The sequence below is a fragment of the Emydura macquarii genome, unplaced genomic scaffold (assembly GCF_026122565.2).
Source record: "Emydura macquarii macquarii isolate MOO-44397 ecotype Brisbane River unplaced genomic scaffold, CSIRO-AGI_Emac_v2 contig_1253, whole genome shotgun sequence".
Classification (NCBI taxonomy): domain Eukaryota; kingdom Metazoa; phylum Chordata; order Testudines; family Chelidae; genus Emydura; species Emydura macquarii.
Genome location: NW_027131390.1, coordinates 101,836,011 through 101,859,505, shown reverse-complemented (window position 1 = coordinate 101,859,505; position 23,495 = coordinate 101,836,011). Strand labels below are relative to the sequence as shown.

Here is a 23,495-nt window from a genome sequence, read left to right as displayed (position 1 = left end):
GCGTCAGCTCCTATTTCTGCTATGCCCACAGTTGTATCCCATTGACCAAGCTTGAGTAGGACTGATTATCAGCCTGCTTACCGGGGAGGCCCTGGCTTGGGCATCGCTGCTCTTGGGAAAATCAAGCCTGCTTCTGGGACAATTTGAGGACTTCCATAATTCTTCATAGTGTTAATACATACATTTCCCACAGATATTAATCACCAGTGTGTCACCAGTTTGCATGATACCTTATATGTCCCATTTTAGATGCAGTTTATGACAGTGCACTGGGGTATACTGGGTTGGTCAGGCCCGTTGAGACTCACTGCTACATATCAGGGAGTCCCTTGCCATCTGGCATTAGGGTGCTCTTAGAGTTACAGCTTCACTATGGCATCTGACCTCTGCTCCTGGTTCTGCCCCTGGGCTCCGACTTCTCTTTACTAATCCAACCACAAGGCCTGACTGCCCATGTCCTAGTTGCTAATAGGCAATACTTCTCGTGCAGGTTAACACAGACAAACACAGTACAGATTACGCAACTGAGAAAGAAAAACTGCAGGAATCACATGGATATTCTTTGTGATATTTCACTGTCTGTGTGAGAATTACAGTCATCAAGAACTTGCTAAACTGGATTGTTTTGGTATAATCTTTCTGAATTGCTGTTTGGAATAACACATCTTGTACAAGGCTTTTCTTTTCTTTCTTTTCCTCTCCTGTTCCTGAGTTTATTTCCTCTTTCCACTGTGATTAAAAAACAGCACTACTATCACAAAAGCAATGACACACCAGGAGTCTACCCTTTTCTGCAGCAATTCTGAATGGTGCTGACCTAACTCGGCAAACTGTCATATTAAGGTTACTTTTGCATTGTCTAAAGTATTGCCAGTGACAATGATATAAAGTATTAGGAGATGTAACAGCTTTTGACATAAAAGAGTCAAAGGAGAAAGTCGCAGAGGCATAAAGGGCTTGGGAATCCAAATGTGAATGGAGGACTGGATGGGTCAGCTCAATTGTATACATAACCCTTTCAGCTCTCTGTTATCAGTCTGAAGGTGAACTAGTTTGGCAGTGACTGGAAGTTGTTACTAACAGATAGCTGTTGATTACCTATTTGAAATGAACTTTGGTTGAGTATGGGGGCAGGCTTAGTCCAGTTCCTAAAGGGCAGTTCACCATATACACCACCACTAGAATCATTGCCTTCCTCCTTTTTGGCAGTCTCAGAAGAGTGGCTAAGGATTGAATGGGCAAAGATGCAAATGGACATGGAAATTAACAGCATCTCCCCTGGGTGTCTTTGCAGTACAGGAATATTTGTACTGGCCCCTTCCACCCTTGAGTGAAAACTTGTCTTCCTTCTCTCTAACTTTTGTAAATCTCTGCCCAACCATGTTTCCTTCCCCAACCCAACCCTTCCTGTCTGAAGAAAATGTCTACTGGCCAACTGGCTTCCTCCTGCAGCTCTTGTTCTAGGGATGGGTTCCCAGAATGCAGGGAATTTCCAGCCAGGTTGCTTGTTCATGCAATGGAAATCCTTTCAGCAATTTTATCATACATGGCTCTTTCCAAGCTTCCCTATCTAAAGTCACTTCTGGGGATCCCTGGATCCCACCAAATAAAGAGTGGGGGGACATTAGTGGAACAGTATGGGGTAGTTCAGACTGCTGCTACGTCGTCCTGTGTGTTATGTGGATAAATACAAGGCTTCAGTCTCCATTTGCAATCACCTACACCAGCAATGGGAACTATGGACCTACTAAACTAAATACCTAGATAGTCAGACATATGGTGGACAGAAGAACAGATTGGGGCTGCACCAATCATAGCTGACAGGAATCCAAGAGGGACCAATGGTTAGGAAAAGTGGAGGCAGTGAAGTTGACTCAAGTACAAAGAAGTAATTAGAATTTCTTTCTAACCTTTGATTTAGGTTTAATGGGTCTATTAAACTGATGTGCTATGCAATCGGCTGCCTGAATCAAACTACCTTTAGGATGATGTGCAAAATTCAGGTCTTGAGCATTTATAACATTAAAGATCCCAAGGTTCTTCTCAGAAGAGCTGGTGTCAAATTTCCTTTGCTGTTGCAACCAGATAATACATTTTTGCCCCTTCTCCTGACACCAATGTTCCATTTCCAAGAACAGTATTACACCTTTGCCAAGCAACAAGGGAATTCTGGGGCCCAGCATGTTAGTGTCCAAGTTGCTTTATTTACACACACACACCAGAAACCTTCACTGACAGAATGCATGCAATCTCCTATTCCACAACTCTCAACCCACACACCACTGTCCAGTTCCCCAGGAAGCTACTTTGTCCCAAGAACTGCCGCCAAATATAAAAAATAAAGTTGAGAGCAAAATCTCTGCCCTCTGCCACAGCTTCTCACACAAGACCACTAGTTTTTCTTCAAAGACCAAAAGTTTGCTCGCATGCTAACAAATTTGTAAGACTACATATAACAGCACAGCCTGGTGGCTTCTGCCATAACAATATTCTTCTTCACTTCCTGCCTTAAACAGTTGGGAATATTGCTGCACATTGCTAAATGTTTTCCACACTCTGTTGTGGAGGTGGCAGCATTTCAACGGTGGGTCAATGAACTGCAGATAAACATTCAGGGAAGAAGTTATCAGCTAAGAAAAACCCATGGATAACAGATGAAAGCATGGATGAAAGAAGAAAAATAAAAGCACAAAGCTCAACAACAGAAAAAGAGGAATACCCAAGACTAAGTGAAATGATAAAGAATAAATGCAGATTTGTAAAGTCTGAATGGCTGAATGAGAAAGGCAGAGACGTTAAACTGTTGGATAAAGAGAACAAAGGGAGCCGTATCACAGGATAAGAGCCTTTAATTACAGAAGAAAGGGGATCAATGTGACCTGTAAGAACAAAAATGGACAATATTTGACAGACTCTAAAAACAAGAATGAGAGATTATGAGACTGTATCAAGGAACTATATGGTAATGATAAGCCTGAAAAACCTAAACTAGAGATCAGTCAAGTAAGCCCACTGTCATAAGCCCATGCCTCAGTTTCCCCTTCCAGCAATTGTAAATAACTCCCATCTCAGATTTTGCCTCCAAGATTCTCTTACCCAGGACAGACTTTATTTATCAGTAACCAATAAGATAACATAAAGAAATAATCCCAAACTTCAGTTTCAGTTACCTGAGTCGTCATCTTCTTCTCGCCTCTTCTCTTCAGAAAGATGCCAGCAGCCCCTCCTGTCTCTCAGACTCACCTGCTGAGCCTTTGCCCATGCTGAGGTTCAGTCTCTTGTTCTGTTACTCCTCCTTGGAGAGCTAGTCTTTTTCCAGGGGCTCGCTCTCTCTTCACTAGCACACTTTTCCTCTTCCTCATGCCTTCCCAGGAATCAGGCTCAAACTGTAGGCCTCTCCACTCTAAGGGCAGAGACCAGCCCTCTTCCTGGGCTTCCCCCACCATCTTTCTCCCCCAGGGACTCTGGCAGTTCTCTTGGGGATCTTACTGTCAACTTTAACTCTCCTTCAGGGCTTTTTTCCCCCACAAAGGCCTATTCCTCCTCCTGCAAGGCTTACCTGGAGAGAGATTCCTTTCCTGGGCCTAGGGCAACTTCCTCTTTATACTATTCTAGCAGCCTCCTAACTCAACTGCTCCAGTTCTAAGTAGCTAAAGGGACATCACCCAGATCATCTGATTGTTCCCAGGTGTAGCCCCCAGGGCCATCAAGGAACAGTTGGTCTTATTTCTCCTGCAGGACCTTTGGCCCTATGGCAACCACCAATAATGGATGAGGAAATCATGACTGCAATAAAAAGACTAGTGAATGGAATATGGAATATCACCTGAATTGTTAAAAAGCATAGGTGATGAAGACTTGAAAGCTCTGTCAGAGATAATGAAGAATATGTTTGAGACAGGAGAATTATTAGAAGATTTTATAAACTCACTGTGTATTCAAATCCCCAAAAAGAACAATGTGTTGGACTCAAAGACTACAGCACAATCAACCCAAAATTGCTTGCTTTTAAAATAAGAATATAAGACTATACCGGGTCAGACAGACCAATGGTCCATCTAGCCCAGTATCCTGTCTTCCAACAATGGCCAATGCCAGGTGCTTCAGAAGGAATGAATAGAACAGGTAATACTTTTGTGAATTGTTCAAGACCATTAAGGAAATAAAGAAATAACATTACAGCTTCAAATATGGAAAGGACGTGATAAAAGCAGTTATGAACTTGAATCTCATATTAGAAAGATCCATTGAAATGGAGAAAGCAGTATACTTGCATTTCATTGGCTTCCAAAAAGCATTTGACAGAATCTACCACTACAAATTGCTCAATATATTCAGATTTATAGGAACTGATGGATATGAACTCCGAGTAATAAAACAATGATACTGGAATCAGAAGGTGACTATAATGGGAGACGAAAATTAAAATCTAATAGAAATCAAGAAAGGAGTGAAACAAGGTTGTATAATGTCACTAACTTTATTCAACATTTATAGCGAATGTTTGATCAATTGAAGAAACAGAAGGTTTAAAAATATATGAAAAATGGGTGAATAACATTCACTACATAGGTGACAGTGCTATTAGCTGATTCAGAAGAAGGGCTGATGGAATTAGTGGAGATTCTAGATGAATAGGCAAAGAATATGGGCCAGAGTTGAATGTGAACAAGACAAAAACTATGGTGATTGGCAGGGATCCTGGGAAAACATGCAAGATTCCAGTGAACAACATAGCTATACAGCAAGTGAGAAATGATTGCTATTTAGGCAGCATCATTAGAGGAGATGGAAGATCAGATCCTGAAATCAGCACTAGAATAGCGAAAGTTAAAGAGACATTTTTGAAGAATAAATGTCTGATGGGAAGGTACATAAATCTGAAAACTAAATTCTGACTCTTAAAAACTTACATTTTGTCTGTGTTAAATTATAGCTGTGAAACATGGACTCAAACAATAAATAATAAAGAAATTACAATCCTTCATATGATTGTGTTAAAGAAGAATTCTGAAAATATCAAGGTTGTCCGTGTAACTAATGAAAAAAGTATCGCAGATTATTGAAACTCAGCAAACAATAACTAGAAATCTTAGGAAAAAGAGAGATCCAATTTGCAGAGTACATTTTAAGAGATTTAGCAGGCAATGCATATTTACGGGTATTGGAAGGGAACGTTGATGGAAAAAAAATGTGAGACAGAAAAAGAAGATCTTGGATAGACTTTGTGGTATCCTGAGTGGATCAAAAGGACTATTCATCCACAAAGAGGTTATCAGAGGACTGTAAAGAATGGGCTACCATGGTTGCAAACCTCCAATAATGGAGATGCCACATAAAAAGAAGTAAATGAACTCTTTTTATATAGTTTGCATGTATTAACTTATTACATCTTTGTGACCTTCTATTGATAAAGCCATAAGATAACTGGAAATCCTAACTATACTAATATCTTAAGCTCTTTTGCAAGAAGTGGAATTTACTAATTCTGCAAAAGGAGAATATTAGATTGTAAATTCATTATTATTAAAATAATAATAAATACCTAGCTCCTAAAGCACTGTATAAAGGAGTGAAGTGTCATTAACTCCCCTTTTGCAGATGGAGAAACTGAGCATGGAAAAGTGAAGTGACTTGCCCAAGTTCACCCAGCAGGCACTGGGTGATTAGGGCGAGGACTGTCTTTGTGCTATGTATGTGTACATATGACTGTATCTGAATGCTACAGCAATATAAATAATTATATTAATAACTTTCTCTACAGATGTTTCTAATTTACAAAATTAGCTCCCTAGTGGTGGTGGGGGTTTGATTTCAGTGGCATTGATCACCACCTGAAGTGATCAGTCAGCTGTATTGATCTACAAATTACTTTCCAGAATTTGTCTCCGATAAGTGCTGGTGGCTTTTTCCCCTCACGTCGGTTGTAAGCATCAGACTGTGAGTAATGTCTTTGATTTCCTTTGATATTCCCAAGGGAAGTAAAAATTTCACACCTTCCTGCTTGGCTATACGTATAGAACTGTGTCTTCTGTGGAAGGCTAATGAGAGTCAATTATAACCTGCATGACCTGTCTTGACATTAAGATTCCTAGCAGGGCTCACTTTCCTTGCTAGACAGAGAGCTGGCTTTCTGTTTGTGCTTGAGTTAGGAAATGCACCGATTTGCTCATCCGGATGAAGCGATCATTCAGCTATAAAGATCAAAATGAAGGTTTCACAAACTGATCCTAGCAGGATTTCATTGCAGTTATTTGCTTGTTATTTATTTATTTGTTTTAGATTGTCACCAACACTTGGGACATTCAGGGCTGTCTTTAGGATTTTGGGGGCACCTAGTGAGATTATTCTTTGGAGTACAGGGTCCAATTGCCTAACCCACTTCTCCCTCCAGCCCCAACCCACCTTTTCGTGCTCCTCTTGCCTTTACTTATTCTCCGTTGCCCCTGTTGTAAGACTAGGCAGAGCTAGCAAAGACTTGCTGGGGTGGAGAATACAGTAGGGGTGAGGGCTGAGGAGGATGGAGCCACCAAGAATACAGTGGTGGCGAGAACAGGGTGGATTGAATGGATTAAGATACACATTTTGGGGGGGAAAAGGGGGTTCAGGCACAAGAGGCAACATTCTTGATAACCCGTGGGAGCTGTAAATTGGGAAATCTGAAAACAAAAAACAAAAACACACCGTTTAACCGCACTGAAACACATTGGACAAGAGTAGCCCTTTATTATAGATGAGATTGGCTGAGCACAGGAGAAAGTACTAGTATTCCCATTTTACAGATGGGGAAGTGAGGCACAGAGAAGGCAAATACCTCGCCCAAAGTCACACGTGACTCTGGGGCAGAGCCAGGAACTGAACCTAGATCTGTTGAATCACAGGCTAGTGCCTTAGGAACAAATCATCCTTCTTTTTGTATAGAGGCCAAATGGGAAAAGGATCCACATAATTACTGAAAACTGGGGCTTGTCCCTCCTGAAATAGGGTCAGCTGGCATGGGAAGGGGACACACAGAGTTCTGGATATGCAGGGCTGTGTGGATCCCTCTCAGACTAAACTGCCCAGGAGAAGGAGTTGAGACGTGGCACATCTCCAAATATTTGCAGCTCCCCAGTCCTCTCCTACCTGAGAGGGAGCTAGGGACCTGCAGCTATTTGGAGATGTGCCACCTCTCAACTCCTTCCCCTGGGCAGTGCTGTCTGAGGGGGAGCCACATAGCTATTTGGCAGACAGTACTGCCAGCCTCGAGATAAAAAATCACGCCTTCATGAGATTTTAATGAACAAGGTTATCTTGTGTTTTTTGGGCTGTCTTTTGAACTCCTTCTACGCGTCCCCAGTGTGTGTGTGTAGCAATTACAGAGCTCCCTCTCACTCTCCCAAAGGTATTGGGTAAGGTGATTTTGGTCCCTGCTGCAGGAGCTCTCATCCCCACATCTGCCTGTCTCCGGACCAGCAATTAATCCTGTTCCCCCCGCCCCAACTCCTCTCATCAGTTCTGTCCCCACCCATTCCTCCCATTAGTTCAGCTCCCCAATCCATCAGCCCTACCCCCTATCAATTCAGATCCCCCCTCCCATTGCTCCCACCACCTTCAATTCAGACCCTCCCCCCCGCTACCAATCAGTTCAGCATCACATCTGTTCCTCCTAAGTTTCTTCACCTCCTTCCTCCAGGCCTGGGGTGGCTACACAAGGGTGTTCTCTCCCTTAACCAGGTTGCAGCTCCAGGGGCTTTTCAGCCCTCTCTGCCCCTTCCAGGTTGGGCGCCGGGATGAAGGAGAGACGCAGAGGCACCTTCCTGTTCATGTTTCTCCCACAAGCTGCACTGGGTTGCTGGGTTCTTTGATCCCTAGAACGGTGAGTGGAGAGGAAAGACTCTGCCAGCTTCCGGCAGGGCTGAAATTCAGGGGGGGGCTGGAGCGTCTTGTGTCATTGCCAGACAAGCTCCAAAACCCACCGAAATTCCACCACTCACGGATTGTGAGCGTGGGCAGCCGTGGACAGGTCTCCCTTTGTCAGCCCTGAAGGGGATGAACAAGAGTGTTAACATTCACACCGAGCCACGGTGAATGTCCACGCTCTGCAGGGGACGGCGCCATGGAGGGCAGCACCTCCCCTATTCTACTCCCTTTTGTGTCTAACCATGTTCCCTGATCTCCATACCAAGATGGGGGGGGGAGGGGGAGGACACACCTGCACAGAGCAGAGGTGGGGTAGGACAACTCCACTGTAATGCAACACCCCGGGATGGGTTGTTGGTGGCAGAGATTGAACCCAGGATCTCTGATTCTAAAACATTTACCTCCCTTGCCTGAGCAAAGAGATCGCGCCCTGGGTGCTAAGGCTGTAGCAAGCTCATCAGCCTTTGTATGTGGCACTGCTGGTGGCTGAACAGGAAGGAAACCCACTGTGTACTGGCCCCTGGGGGTGGGGGGAAGGGGTGAGATGATCTGGCCCAGTCCAGCGCTGCGGGCCGGGGTCATCAGAGCCAGTTTGTTCATGCCAAAGAAGCTCCAGCCCTTCAGCTCTGCCTGGGGGAAAAACCCTCTGATGACCGCTTTCCTCACCACCCCATCTCCTGGGGAAGGGCTGCCAATCAGAGCTGCTGCGGGAAGCCCAGAGCTGGACCCCCTGCACCGTCAGGAATGGACACCCTTCTCATAGGAGGAGGAGGAGGGAGCAGAAAGAACCTAGTCCCAGCTGAGCTTCTCCCCCATCCCCTCCTATGAGCAGTGGGTCGGTCTGCTCCTCCCTCAACACCCGGCTAAGGTAGCGGGAGGGCGAAGGACCCTTGGGGCTGCAGGAGGAGCCTGGGGCACAAGCAGATGGAGGGGCTGGGGGGCAGAACTGAGTTGTGGCAGAATCAGTTGCTGGGCAAGGGGATGGGCGGGTGTGGGCCTGGTGGGGGGCCTGGCCTGGCCTGGCATTAATGAATTAGCACGTTGGGGACAAGCTGAGCGCCATTAGGCAGCCAGCCCCCAAGAATCCTGCAAGGGGGGGGGGGCAAAATCACCTTACTCCATCCATCCGGGTGGCCTCGGCAACACTCGTTCTCCCTCCCTCCATCTCACACACATCAGGGGAGGAGGGGGTCAGAAATCAAGCCAGAGCCAAAACCACAGTAGAATTTATTGTCTGGACTAATCTCTTGATTTTGGGGGGAGTGCGGGGGTGGAGATCTGACTCCAGATTTTTGATTTTTGGGGCGTCGGTCGTAGGGCATGAGCAGAGCACCAGCGGCTGGGCTCAGACCCCACCCCGGGGATCCCCTGCCCACAAGCCTGGTGTCCAACCTGGGCGGCCGGGAGTTTGGCTGGGTGAGGTGTGTGGGGGGGATCTGAGACCAAATCTGGGAGGGGTGTCCCACCCACCCCGCTGCAGTGGGACTGGGGATCCCCTCCGCCTGCCAGAGGGTCTGGAGCACAGCACAGCATCCCCTCCCCTCGGCCTGTGCCACCTGCTAGCCTAGCCCCAGCTAATCAGAGCCAGCTCATTGCACCGGGGGAGGGGGGCTGTGCATGGAGTTGCTGCTGCTGCTGCTGCTCTTCTCCCGCCCTTTTTTCCGCCGCCATCCGCCCCGTGCCGGGCCGGCACCAAACTACAACCCCCAGCATGCCTCCTCCCCCGCCCCCCCGCCCCCCTCGCAGCCGGATTTCCCCATGGATTGCGCATGCCTGGCCAGACGTGGCAGCCGCCGCCGCCGCCGCCTCAGGAGCTGGGCTAGGCTGAGCGGGGCTGGGCAGGGCGCTGGCACCCAGTGCTCCGCGGGCAGAATGCGGCTGCTCGGGCTCCTGGTGAGTGCTGGCCTGGGGGAGGGAGGGTCCCGCACGTGCGGGGTGTCCCGTCCCGTCCCGTCCCGTCCCGGGGGTGTGCAGAGCTGCCCGTCACCGTGGCTGCGTGGAGGAGCGGCGGCAGCAAGTTGCACGGGCAGTTCTGGCAGCAGCAGCCGCTGAAGTTGCACTTCTCTGCAGGCGGGTCCCGAGCGGCTCCTTCGCGGGCAGCAGCTGCCTGGCTGCTGCTGGAGCCGGACTGGCAATCCCCCCCCCCCGCTGCGGATGGCTGCCGCTCCAGGTGGTGCGGGCTGTGGCGTTTCAAGCCCGCTGCAAAAACCAGCCACGTGCAGGGCTCACTTTTCTGTTTTTCAGACGAGCCCTGTCCTGTCTGGGTGTATATAATAGTCCGGGCTGGTGGCACTCTGACGTGGATCCAGGCTGGTGTGGCAGCGCGTGAGAGGATCCAGCTTCAAGTGCACAAAGCGCGGCGGCCGAGAAAAGGCGGTGGTGTTTCAGACCTGCCGCAAAAGGGGCAGGGCTGGGTTAAACTTTGGGCAAAATATGAATGCATACATGATGTGTCTAGCGCAGCGGGTTTGAAATACCAACGCCTTTTCCCATCCAGCTGCACTTTTTGCACTTGGGGGGGTGGATGCACTAAAATAGTGCAACGTCACATTGGATGCATTTAAGATTGGCACCCTGGAATATTGAGTGTATAATCATAGGACAGTCTGTACAGATATCTGTATTTAATGATCCCTTTCAGATTTTACAGGTGTGTAGTCCTGAGGGGATCCTTTCAAAATGTATAATAAATGCTGCAGGGACATCCAATACCCTGGGCAAAAGTGCTGCTAGATGGAGGAGGCATTGGCATTTCAAAGCTGCTGCAGAATGGGTTTAACTTTGTGTAAAAGTAAATGCATTTTTTTAAAAATGTATCTTTAAATTCTACAGGTTTGTGTATATATAAGTCACATCAATGTAAAATGAGCAGAGAATGCTTAAATATTGCAACACTGTAGGGTGTTCCATGTAGAAAAAATTCCCTTTGAGGAGACTGCTGACCCTGAGGAAATTAGTGTTGACATTTTATGTCACAATTGGCATTATTCTGGGGGTACTTGGCCCCTTCTGACTTTACCAGCTGGTGAGATGCACTTCAAATTATTTCACTGGCAGAATGGGAATGTTTTTAGAAGGTAGGCAGATGACAATAGGTGATGAAAAAAACAGGTAAAAGGAAACAAGAAAATCATCCTGCTTTGGGAGAAAAAAAGGAGGGGGGGGAATAGGGAAACAATCTATATATGTTTCTTTGTATGTCTTTAAAAATAGAGGCTCTCATATTTTATAATCAATATTAGTATATTAGATTTCTTTCTTTCTTTTCTTTCTTTCAGTTGATCAGTTCAGATAACTAATTAGAAACAAAGTTCCTGCATGATGAAATGTGACTTATTCTGTTGAAATTCCTTTTAAGGAGATCAGATTGGGTGACACTGCCTTTTTTTAAATAATAAATTTCTATAAAAAATGAACATTACCACTAGAAATGGGTTTATTAAAGATGTGACTATATAGTTACTTTCTATAGCTTTCTGCGATATACAGTATTTGTAAGTGTGAGCTCAGATTACAGTTATGCAAAAGAATGTGGACATTTTAAACTTTAGCAAGGCACCGAGTGAAAAATTGTATGGCAACACATGAAGAAATATCTAGATACATTACATTTAAATTATACTAAAGAGAATCCTATTTCACACCTCAGACACTTAGGCCTACAAAAAGATGCTTTTTAAACTGACTCTTTTTGAAAGTTTAGTATAAATATGTAAAAAGATTGGTTAACATGAATATTTGTACCCACTCTTTTATTTCACTGACTTGGTGGAAATATAGTTCTTTCCCTTCCCTTGGCAAAAAAGTTAATAATTAATGATTATTTTTGTCATGCACACACAATCCAAAATACACTTCAGAAGTACAACTAGCAGAATTGCTAGAATTTTTATGACATGCAGATTGTCCCCATTCCACTGGAAATTAAAACATAATGTTGAGAGTTGCCTTTCGGGGACAGAACTGTTGGCCCATCTAGACTTGTTTCTGACAGTGGCCTAGATAACTGCTGTTTCAAAGGATGATGGAAAAGAACTGCACATTCTGCACAGCTTGCTGCATGTATTGCTTCCCCTTTGTACCTGAAACATAAAGGTCACTAGTATTTGTAGCTCTAAGTGTCTAATTGAAGTGAAGCTGAACTCTGGAGCTGAACTCTTCCTAAAATTTGAAGATGTCTTGATTCAAGGCTCCTCTTTGGTGTGTAAAGCATTTGTCTCAATAAAACTTGTGGCAGTGAAATTCCCAGGTTGATTATAACAAGTTGGACCAAGTTTATGCTAGTGGAGTTACTCCAGTGATGAGTTTGACCCTAGATCTTTAAAAATAGATAAATAAAAATTCTTGTATCTGGTTTATATTGCATTATTTTATTTCCATTTTTTCTCATTTTATCAGATTGGAGATCATTATGCCCTTCCCTCTTTATATGTAAAAATCTGTCATAGTTCCTCTTCTCTTTTCCAGATGAAATAATCTCTTTGTATGGAACTCTGTGTCTAATATTTCTGGTTGCCTTTTTTTGACCTTTTTATTAGTCATGTCCTTGATGAGATGAGTGAATGTAGTATTCTAAGTGAAATTACATGATGCCATTATAATTTATCCACTTTATTCTAAAACTCTTTCTTAATTTACCCCACTATTTTATTTGCTCTTTGCTGCTGCACACTGAGCAGATGTCTTAGTTGAGCTGTTGATTCAGTTAATGCCTCCTCCATCAGTGTGTACAGGTAGCTTACATTCTTTCTTTCAATTTGTGTTATCTTGAACTTGAAGCGTATGTGCTCCTCTTGAAATCGTACACGATAACAAAGAAAATTAGTCTACGGTTTTGATACAGCTAAATCTATGACTAACTTTCAGCACTCACTGATTTACCATAAAATTAAACATATGCATGAGACTTTGTAGGATCAGGGTGTTAGTCCTTGATTTTAGTGAAGGTAGTGTTAGCTAGTAGTTGGAGCAGAGGATAAGGAATTGGGAGACCATTTCCAGCTCTGACTTGCTTTATTACCTGGGACTGGTAACTAAGGCTCCTGATTTTCATTAGTAGCCTCAGTTTTTGGGTGTGGAAGTTTGAGATTTTTCCAGAATTGCTGAGCATCTGCAGGTCTCTTTGTCGTCAGCTGGCATTGTGGGTGCTCACCACTTCTGAAAATCTGACGAAGTGGGTTACAGCCCACGAAAGCTTATGCCTACAGAAATTAAATTTGTTAGTCTTTAAAGTGCTACAGGACTCTTGTTTTTTTCTGAAAATCTGAGTTCTCTCCCCCAAATTAAAGGCCACTTTTAAAAATCTAGATCTTAACAGCTTTCTGATTCAGTTTCTCCATCTGTAAAATGGAGATGGTTCACATACCTTAGTAAAGCCCTTCATGATCCCCTAAAGAAAGGCACTAAAAAGCAAATTACTCTTAATTAAATGAATCATATTAGAAAGTTACTGCAATAATCTGTGTTGTTTGTAAAGGCTTCCTTACAACTGATATGATGATCAAGTTTTGTGCAATCACATAGTGCTGTGGTTTACCTTTTTGAGATGTTTCTCTTTCCCTTTTCAGTATATCAAATGGTTAATTAAATCTCATGCTTCAGGGCAAAAACTGGTGGTTGTAGGAATCTGGCATTTTCCTTCAGTGTACAATATTGCACAACTGCCGAGGTGGAAAGTGCACTTTCTTTTGGTGCATAAGGTATAGGTCGTTGCCAGAGGCAGGATAATTACTGCTTCTACAGCGTTCCACATCTCTAGAGTGCTTTGCAAATATGGACTAACCCTCACAACATCCCTTGGAGGTTGGTGACTGAATACTGTTGGCACCATTTTGCTGAGAGGGAAACTGAGCCAAGAGATTTTGTGACTTTCATCCTGAGGATATGCTACAAATCGGTGACAGGGTCAGGATTAGAATTCAGGAGCTCCTGGCTCCCGTCCCATTTCTGAGTCTGCTAGAGTAGATTAGACTGTCTGAGCTGACGTGGCAAGTACTCTTGTGTGTGTCAGAGGGACACTGTGGATTGCCAAGCCCTCCACTTTAGACCACCTTAGAAATACAGATATATGTGTGTGTCTCTCTTGTCCCTGCCCTGCCTCAAAATGTTTTGTTCCATGGGTAAAATTTCAGATATCTCTCCAGAATCAAACCTTCATTCCCAAATTGATTTTGGTTCACAGGTGTACACTTGATACTTAGAGAGAGCGAAATCCTGGTTCCAGTGATTTCAATGAGGCCAGGTTTTCACCTGTAGCGCCAAAAGTGAGCTTGTGGTTTACATCAATGACCTATAAATGACAGATGGGAAGAAGTAAAAGCAAGTGATTAAGTTGGTGTAATTATCAAATGTCTTGTGGTTGGGGCTCTAGACTGGGATTTAGGAGACCTTTTCTGTTCCTGGCTCTGCTGCTGGCCTGTTGTATGATCTTGATCAACTCCCTTTACTTGTGACTCAGTTTCTCCATCTGTAAAATGGGGTATCCTGATACTGAGCTCCTTCTAAAAAGTGGTTTGAGGGTTATCGATGACAAACTCAGTATGAGAGCTATTATTCATTCTCATTTGCAAGTTTTTTGTTTCGTGCTTATGCTTTTTGAGGATAGAGCTAGGCTTGTAAAGATTCTGGCAGTCAGCTGCAATATTATGACACAACAGGCAACTGAAACTAGTGTGGAGCTGTAAATTTCAATGCCCTGGTAGCTCATGAGAGCAGAACTGGTAGTATGAGCGGAGGGACAGTGTGATGTGCACCTGCAAAACAAAGATGACAGAGCTAATCTCAGTTTTGGCAGCTTTGATGCAATTTGCTGTCTTAGGTTGTGTTGATATGACTTTAATACCTGCTGTGGATAGGTAAGAGATTTCTTTTTTGTAGCAGTGCAGCATAGTGTGATTATGCCCTGTGATCTATGTACTCCTGAGTTCTCATCCTGGCTCTGATAGTGTTTCCCTCTGGTCATAGGCAAATCACGTAACCTCTCTGTGAATGTTACCCCAGCAGTTAATTTAAGATAACACCCCTGCCAGGTTGAGAAGGAGTATTATGAGGATTAATTAGGTCATGTTTGTGCAATGCTTTGAAGATGTAAAGCGCTATGTAAGTGCTAAGTATTATTAGAGATCATCCCACCCTAAGTCCCATCCGTGAGGTGCAATTTTTTTTGCTATCTCACATACACAGGGAATAAGTATCTCTTTACACTTCCTCAGAGACTAATGACTAGCAAGGGATAATATGTTGCACACCCTTTTTCATGCCCTTAAATGAATACCTTTGTATAATTTTTAAAATTATGAATGATATCTGAAACAAATATTAAACAGAATGTTAATGAAATAATATGTTGCACCGGTGCTGGCCTCAATGAGAAATTGAACTTTACATTCATAACAAGGAGAAAATTCTTTGTCAGCATCAGTGATAGACCATATTACAATCATTTGTTTGTTAGTAAATAGTTGTGCAGGTTTTCCTTCACTAAGTATATTAAAACCAGTGCTATGCAGTATAATGAATTGGTTATACAGCGCTTGAAATTACCATTAGTACAAACTATATGTTATGCCTGTAGTTTTAAGTACTGTGCAAAACAGTAGGTACTGGTCAAATTTTGTCATCACCATCTTCTCGACTTAGAATGGTGAATACTGCAAGTACCACGTTAGCTTTAATGCATTGTTTATAGTGTCCCTTATCCTAAGGGTATGTCTTCTACACTGCTGTCTGAGGTGTGATGCAGCATGGGTAGGCATACCTAATCTAGCAGTGAAAACATAGTGGCGTGGTCTAGCAATGCAGTATGTGCTCAGAGTACCTGGCAGCTTTGTCCAGCCCAGTCTGAAACCCTTGCCGCTGTATCTTCACGGCTATTTTTAGCTGAGCTAGCTAGAATAAAGATAGCGCAGGTGTGGCAACTGATGCTGCAGTCACATCTCTCCCTGAAGTGTAGATGTAGCCTAACTTTAAGGTAGAACATAAATACCATGATCTATGCGTCACCTCCTCTGTTGGATGAAAGAAGCAATGACATTTGTCCTTTTTATTACTGTGCGTCATAGACAAAAATGCATCACTGCGTTTTGGCTGTGAGTTGTTCCTTAAAAGGCTAAAGGTGAGGATTAATTATTGTCTTTTTAATTTGGATCAGTAAAGTGCCATGGCTTGTACCTCAAGAAAAATTAACAAAAACAAGTAGAAAAGGCACATGGGACTATTTGCGATCCTAACTCCACATTAGGTGAGACATCTTCCTTTTTTAATATATGCTGTCAGCATCACAATAGTTAAGAAAAGGTCATGTTAATGGTCCATCAGGTACTGTAGATGCTGTTTATATTTTTTTTATTATACATTAATAACCTGGAGATTTGCTTTTGACCATTGAAATCTGAGGCAAAGTGTTATCCTTTCTTTGTTTCAAATATTGAGCACTAAGCAGTTTCCTTGAAGAATTCAGAAAACAGACTTCTAAATACCTTCAGGTAACAGAGGTAACCCCATTGCTTCTGATCTGATTTGATTAAAATGTTTCTTCAGCTATTTTGGATATTAGTCATGAACAAAAATGGGGGAATGTCCTACTTATCACTATCCGTCTCATAGGACATTTGTTACAAATGATCAAGGCAGCACCATCCTGAATGTAAATAGTGGTAAGGAAAAGGTGTGTGAATGGAAAGAAAGCAATGATTGTACAAGGTCAAAAGCAGTTTCATGAAGAGCAAGGAAGATAAAAAGCCTATAATCGAATTATATTTTTTCTGTTAAATGAAGGGGTCTACGTTTTCCAGAATGACAAGTGAATAAAGGTGATGTAATTTTTGAGGTGCCCAACTTCAGACAACCTAAATGGACCTGGTGTTCAGATAGTGCTGACTGCCTGCTGTCTGAAAATTAGGTCTCTTTGAGGTGTTTCTCATTACACCTAAAATTGGTAGTCCCTTTTGAAAATGTAGGCCTACGTAAATTGTTTGAACCTCAAAAAAGAAGGTATAATTATATATATATGGTAGAACCTCAGCATTACGAACACCTCGGGAATGGAGATGGTTTCAAAAGTTTACAGCTGATCATTGACTTAATATAGCTTTGAAACTTTACTATGCCGAAGAAAAATGCTGCTTTTAACCATCTTAATTTAAATGAAACAAGCACGAAAACTATTTCCTTGCTTTGTCAAATCTTTTTTGAAATTTTCCCTTTGTTTTTAGTAGTGTACATTTAACACACAACTGTACTATATTTTGCTTTTTGTTGTTTTGTTTGGTCTCTGCTGCTGTCTGATTGCATACTTCAAGTTCCAAATGGGGTGTGTAGTTGACCAGTCAGTTTGTAACTCTGGTGTTTTGTAATGTTGAGGTTCTACTGCATGTATGTATGTTACAGTAGTTTGCTCCAAGATGTGGTTTCTGTGAAATCCTGTTGTAAAAGATGTCTCTATGGTTATAATGCCTTAGTGCTGTACATGTATCTGGCACAACTTGCTCCAAATTTGCCAGCAATTATCTTTTTTAACTTTAAAAAAAAAATGGGTATGAGAGGAGGGAAAACAATTGTCATGGGTGAAAATTTCAATTTGTCTAGACAGAAGGGGAAAATCCTTTCCAGTTTTGGCAGTATGTGACTATTTAAAAGTTGTGGAAGTTCCAAGAGAACTGAGTTTTAAATCAAGTTGCAAATAAAGCATAAAACACTGCCTCAGGATTTGCTATAGGAATTGGTAGGAAAGGGATCCTCTTATTATAAGGATTACCTGCTCTTTCCCAACTAGCCTTGGCAAGTGAAAGGCTTTTTTTTTTTTTTTTTTTTTTTTTTTTTTTTTTGATTGTCCGCCTCTCGTAAAGAAGTCAGTTAACTTATTTGAAGTCTATAATCTCTAGAACTGTTGTGGAATTTCAAGGCAGATTTGGTGTCCCTCTAAACACTGATTAGGACAGTGGTTCCCAGCCTGTGGCCCAGAGGCCAAAAATGGTCCATGGGGGCTTTCAAAGTGGCCCATGGCTCCTCTCCTGCTGGCTGCAGAAGGGAGCCACTGCCCAAGGACCTAGGCGGAGTGTGTTTCCACAGGACTAAAAGACTGGTGCAGGCTTCTTGCTGCAGCCAAGGGGATGGGAGATGAGCACTGCCCTCCCCCTACCTGTAGCAGGGAGCATGGGAAAGTGCTCCGCCTAGGTCCGTAGGTGCTGGAGTCCCTGCTGGAGCCAGAGGGAGGGGAGCACTGATCTCCCGTCCTCCTGGCTGCAGAAGGGAGTCACAGCCTAGGGACCCAGGTAGAGCGCACAGGACTAGAGGACATGTGCAGTTTCCCTGCTGCAGCCAGGGAACTCCTTCCATCTGGCTGCAGTGGGGGGGAGGCCTGCTGGCGGAGACTAGTGGCCCTTCAGGGTTGTAAAAATGATATCTGTGGCCCTTGAGCCAAAGAGGTTGGGAACCACTGGATTAGGAGAATTGTGTAAAATGGGTTTCTTGTCAGGCAAGGAATAGTTCATGCATACGGGGTCACTTAATGTTCTTATTTACAGTTTCTAAATGCTGCTGTCCCAAAATGAGGACCCTGCAGAGGGTGACTGTGCTAAGATAGGGAGTCCCTTCCAAAGACAGCAAGTTGCAGGAGAATTGGTGTTGTCGTCAAAAGAGCAGTTGAATTGGGGGGGATCTGGAGAAGTTATTACATACCGGAAGACCATGTGTCCTGCCATGGAATCTAGGACCCCCTGGTACTGGTATTAGAACTGCCATGGTCCCACAAAAATACACATTGCCATGAGTGAGACTTGCAAAGATTGGTGTATGCAACAGCACACCTAATTTATGCATGCAAATACCTATTATATATGTAGAAATCAGATACTTGTACACACACTTGTTCAGTTAGGTGCCATTTTGGCTATGTGTCTTTGCAAATAACTTAGCATTCGTAACCAAATATGTCTGTGTGACTTAGGTATGTGTGTGCAAATGCATACATAGACTTTCACACTCCTAATACTGGAAGTCGGGGCCTATATTACAAATTTAGGAGAGTTTTCTTCTAACAATGGTAACTCTTTGACAGTGTTCTTTTTTTGTTTAACTTTGATATGCCATATGAAGCAAAGCCATGTTCCTCTATTGGGGTAGTAAATGTGCCTCATTCATTTGCATTGTTCAGCACAAAAGTTGCTTCCAAGTTTGCTTTTCATTTGTCCTGAAGGAGGCTAATAGATGATTACTTACATACCTGCCCTTTGGGCCAATGACAGTGGATTTTAGGAGTTCCTGAAAACCCAATTGTGACTTGACCAGCGGCTCATATTATAGTTGGGCAGTCGGCTGAGATGAGCTTACTGTTTAATAGCTGATCGTTCTATCCTGTAGGAATCACTGGTTTAGAGATAATGGAGAAGCTCAAAAGGCTTTTCCACCTACAGCCCTGCAAGCTAAATGGAAAGACTTAAATATATATCTTGATGTGATCGGGGACAGAGTATAAAACGCTGCAGCTGAAACCCATGATCTTGGAATTTGCATTCAGATAGGAACAACACACGTTAATACTCGCAACTTGTTCTGAATACTGTAAACAAAGATGGTAGCCTCTGTTCACCTAGGCTTTTATTACAGGACCTTTTACATGGTCTAGCTCAAGTACTGCTGTGATAAGGGCAGTGTGTAAGAACCTATATAGCAGTATTTGTAGATATAAATGCCAGCAGTATTTGTAGATATAAATTCAGTTCCTGGAAACAAGGTGTTGGTTAAAAGAAAACAAAAAAAAGGGTGGAACAGAGATCTGCCACCTCTGGCTATTCTCCGCTCAAGGCACTTGAGTGACCTTGGCACATTTTCATGTCATAGTGCCTTTCCTTGAAGGCCTCAACCAAATTTTCTCACTGCTAGTGTGCACAGTGTGACAATGGTGGTTTGTATTATTGTAGAGCCTACGAGCCTGTCTAATGAACCAGGCCACCATTTTGCTCAGCACTGTACAGACACTGAACAAAAAGACTGTCTTTGCCTAGAGAGCTCGTGATCTTAGTGAATTGTGGGCTCGATCCGACTCTTTCGTTTGTTTCTTATTTATAGTGCTCCATGCATGTGCCTAGTGCTTCTTGAGACAAATAAAGACAGATTGCCTGCCTGCAGGAATCTGTCACCTTTCCTGGCCCCTTCTTTTTAGTATGAGCTCATCTGCTTTTGTGTCCTGGATTTAAACAATGACCAGAGCATTTAATACAGCGCCAGCTGGCTTGTAACGCCTTCTACAAAGACTTGGACAAAAAGTCTGGTGTAAGTCTATCCCTGAGTCCCCTCAGTATCCAAATAAGGTAGCAGCAGATTTGCAAACTAGCCTTGTCTTCACTAGAGTTCTTGGATGTGGATTTACAAATGAACTGAAGGGAGTTAGGTGACCAGTTCCAATTGCACCAATTTCAGTGGGAGTTGGGTGCTTAGCTCCCTAAAGTTCTGTTGACAACCCCTAGCCTTGTTTCTTAATTGCCTGCTGGTGCATCTCCAGCTATGGTAGCAATGCTGGAAGTGGTAGTGTAGACTAGCTGGTAGTGTTTAAACCCCTGAGTTGACTGAACCATGCCTGGAGCAGGGCTAGTTGATCTGATGCTTGAAACCAAGGTCACTGCTGGCACCGTGTCTGCATTAGTGCTAGTTGTCCCATTGTTGCTACTCTGATGGTAGCAAGGGTAGGGAATCTTAAGGGGCCTTGTCTACACTAGACATTTCTTTTATGTATGAGGAGGGTCTTAATTCATTAATATCAACTTGAGAGATTCAGAGAACACAAACTTGATGAATTCTTATCAATTTGCAAATGCCATGTCCCTCAAACTCGTATCACAGGGTGGTGAGCTTGCAGACACCAGCTGTAACCTACCAATATTGATGCAGAACCTTAGACTGATATGCAATCGTGGTATTCATGTGTAACTCAACACTTGCAGTCTGAACCTTGGTTTCTCATGGTCACGACGGGCTGCACCATTTATCTTAATTCTGAGAAGATGACAATGATTTATTTGGTGGGGGTGATCAGTGTACTTGGTGTGCCATGGTACCTGGCACCTGCCTCAGTGGATTTATGATAAAAACTGGACAGACACTTGGGTATCATAATGATTGGTGTGGTAGAAGAATGAACGAATAACACACATTGATAGCTGCAAAGCAAATTGTGCTAGATAGCAATGGATATGTGTGAGGCAATGGCTTCCCTTTAAGGAGACTGCAGTTACACTAGCACAGTAAATTCTGTGTTAGTGACAACACGTACATGACCGTAGTTAAAGTTGTCACTGAAAAAAAATGGATTCAGAAAACAAAGGGTTTATAACTCTGCCATAAAAATTCACTGAAATTGACTGCACGGCTTCTCTGTCTGGAAAAGACATAATAAGTTTGCTTCCAAACTATCAATAAATCTATATAAGTGCTTTTAAATAAAGTTTACCAGTTTATGATGCAATCCAGTGTTAGTGACATTTTGGAAACAGCTTTGAGTTTTAAACTCAGATTTTCTCAGGTAATGATTCCATAGTATAGTCTTACAGATTTTGGTTTCCTAGACAAATAAGTACATAGTTTTTGAGCTTTTCTTTCTTGCATGCTCGACCTTATTGTGTCATTAATGTTCAGATTTGGAAATCCATAACGTGAGCAGATTTTTGAAAAATCTCTTACTAGTTCTGGTATAAAATTGTGAGAACTTCAACTACCCCCTCTCTTTTAAGGAAAAAGATTACGTGGATTGTGTAAACAGACTCTCTTCCGTTTGTGTTACATTCATCCCATTCATTGCCTTCAGGGGAGTTGCATGAAACTGAGTTTTTGTGTGTGTATCCTAACAAAGTGCAGCTGTCTGTCCCCCTCTAGTAGCAGCGGTTCTCAAACTTTTCTTTTTCTTTTCCTTGGGACTGCCTTTGAAAATATTTCAGGCTGTGATGAGCCCCCAGAAAAAGTGATGATCCCTCCCCGTGCCATGCCACCCTCACTTCTGTGCTGCTACTGGGGTGGCGCTGCCTTCAGAGCACCCAGCCAGCAGCTGCTGCTCTCCAACCACCGAGCTCTCAAGGGCTCTGGCTGTCAGCCATGCACAGGGATGGCAGTTGCATGTTCAGGGGCTGATAGCTCGTGACCCCTGCAAAGTAACCTCATGACCCCTTGAGGGGTCCCGACCCTCAGTCAGCATGCATTTGCTTAGCTCAGGCAGTATATACTTGTATCCACACCATTGACTGCAGGGATTGAGCCGTGGCCTGCTAGATCTAAAAGCCTGACCCTCTCCTGCTCAAGCTAAAGGGCCAGGCAGTAGTGGACTTCTAAATCTTTCTATGTCCTCTAATCACTAGAGTGAGACAAGTCTCGCACTGTGTTGGGAGGTTACATGTGGAATGGGGTGTATCATTCATTTATAGGTGTGTGTGACCCTTTACAACTATAGAGTAAAGTGGAAGTATAGCTTTCTGTATCTTTAGGGTCCCAAACAATGCATTACAGGATCTCATTCCCAGGGCTACAGCAATTTCTATCTAACCCGTCGATTGCAAAGATTCCTGAAAATACCCAGTGCAGCCAGGAATTTGAAATATCTTTTCTTTGGAAATGTCTGTCACCAAATAACCCAAAAATCCATAAAACAATGTTTTGTTTTTCGGCCTTCGTGACAAGCTGTTGCTTGTAAATAATTCTGTGTCTCATTGCAAATTTAGTGCCTAGAGCTGAGAGTTGTGACTTTGATTGGCTTATTGCCTGGCTTTTGAACACAGGTCTGTAGTAGACCGGATGCAAAAGGATCCTTTTTCATATGTGCTCTGGATGCATGTTTTTACAACTCACTTGGAATGAGACACTTAACTGTTAGTACTGTAATTAGGGAAATGCTGAACCTCTTGTTTGTGTTAGGCAAATAAACTAAAGCTTTTAGCTAAACAATTAAGTATTAAGATTGTCCTGTAAAGTGAGAATAAATTGGTATGCTTACACACCTCCTAAATAACTATCTTGGTATTGTAAGTATTGGATAAATACTTCCCAACTAGTTAGGAATTTTTGTGGAAACGCTTAACATTGTATAGTTTCAGTTTTGATTGTTTGGGGTTTTTTTTGTTTGTTTGTTTATGAAATCAGCGGCAACTTTACTTAAAGCACTAAGTTATCCAAGGTCAGAATAGTTTGAAATGCCCAAAAGTTGATTGGTTTTGGGAGTGCTCTGCTGCATTTGTTTTTCATTAAAGCAGGGAAGTTGTCACTTACATTTCTAACTTTCTGCATCCTTAGGCAGTCCTGCCAGTGTGTCTGTTGTCGGTGAAGGTGTCTCCACTCATAGAAAAAATTAGTGACCACAAGGATTTCAAGAAGCTTCTCAGGACACGGAATAACGTATTAGTTCTCTATTCCAAATCTGGTAAGTTCTCCTTTTGCTTTTGACTATTGTTCTTTATACCTGTTGAACTAGATTGTGAGCCCCTGGGCACTTATTTAGGTGCCTAAATACAGACACCCATATTAAGCCCCCATATTTTTTTTAAATCTTGGCCAGCATCGTCTTATTTTTCTATCCATTGCTGAGCAAGCTCTTGGTGTTCAATACATAATAGCAG

General features: G+C 43.1%; 1 protein-coding gene across 1 annotated transcript in view; it reads left to right on the top strand.

Annotated features, from left to right (window-relative positions):
• Positions 1–9,697: 9,697 nt before the first annotated feature.
• The window catches only part of PDIA5 (protein disulfide isomerase family A member 5), a 127,034-nt gene continuing 113,236 nt past the window's right edge, over positions 9,698–23,495 (top strand). Inside the window, exons 1-2 of the mRNA XM_067549632.1 lie at positions 9,698–9,795; positions 23,173–23,299. Of these exons, the coding sequence (XP_067405733.1) occupies positions 9,775–9,795; positions 23,173–23,299 (148 nt within the window). The 5' untranslated portion in view covers positions 9,698–9,774. The remainder of the gene's footprint in view (positions 9,796–23,172; positions 23,300–23,495) is intronic.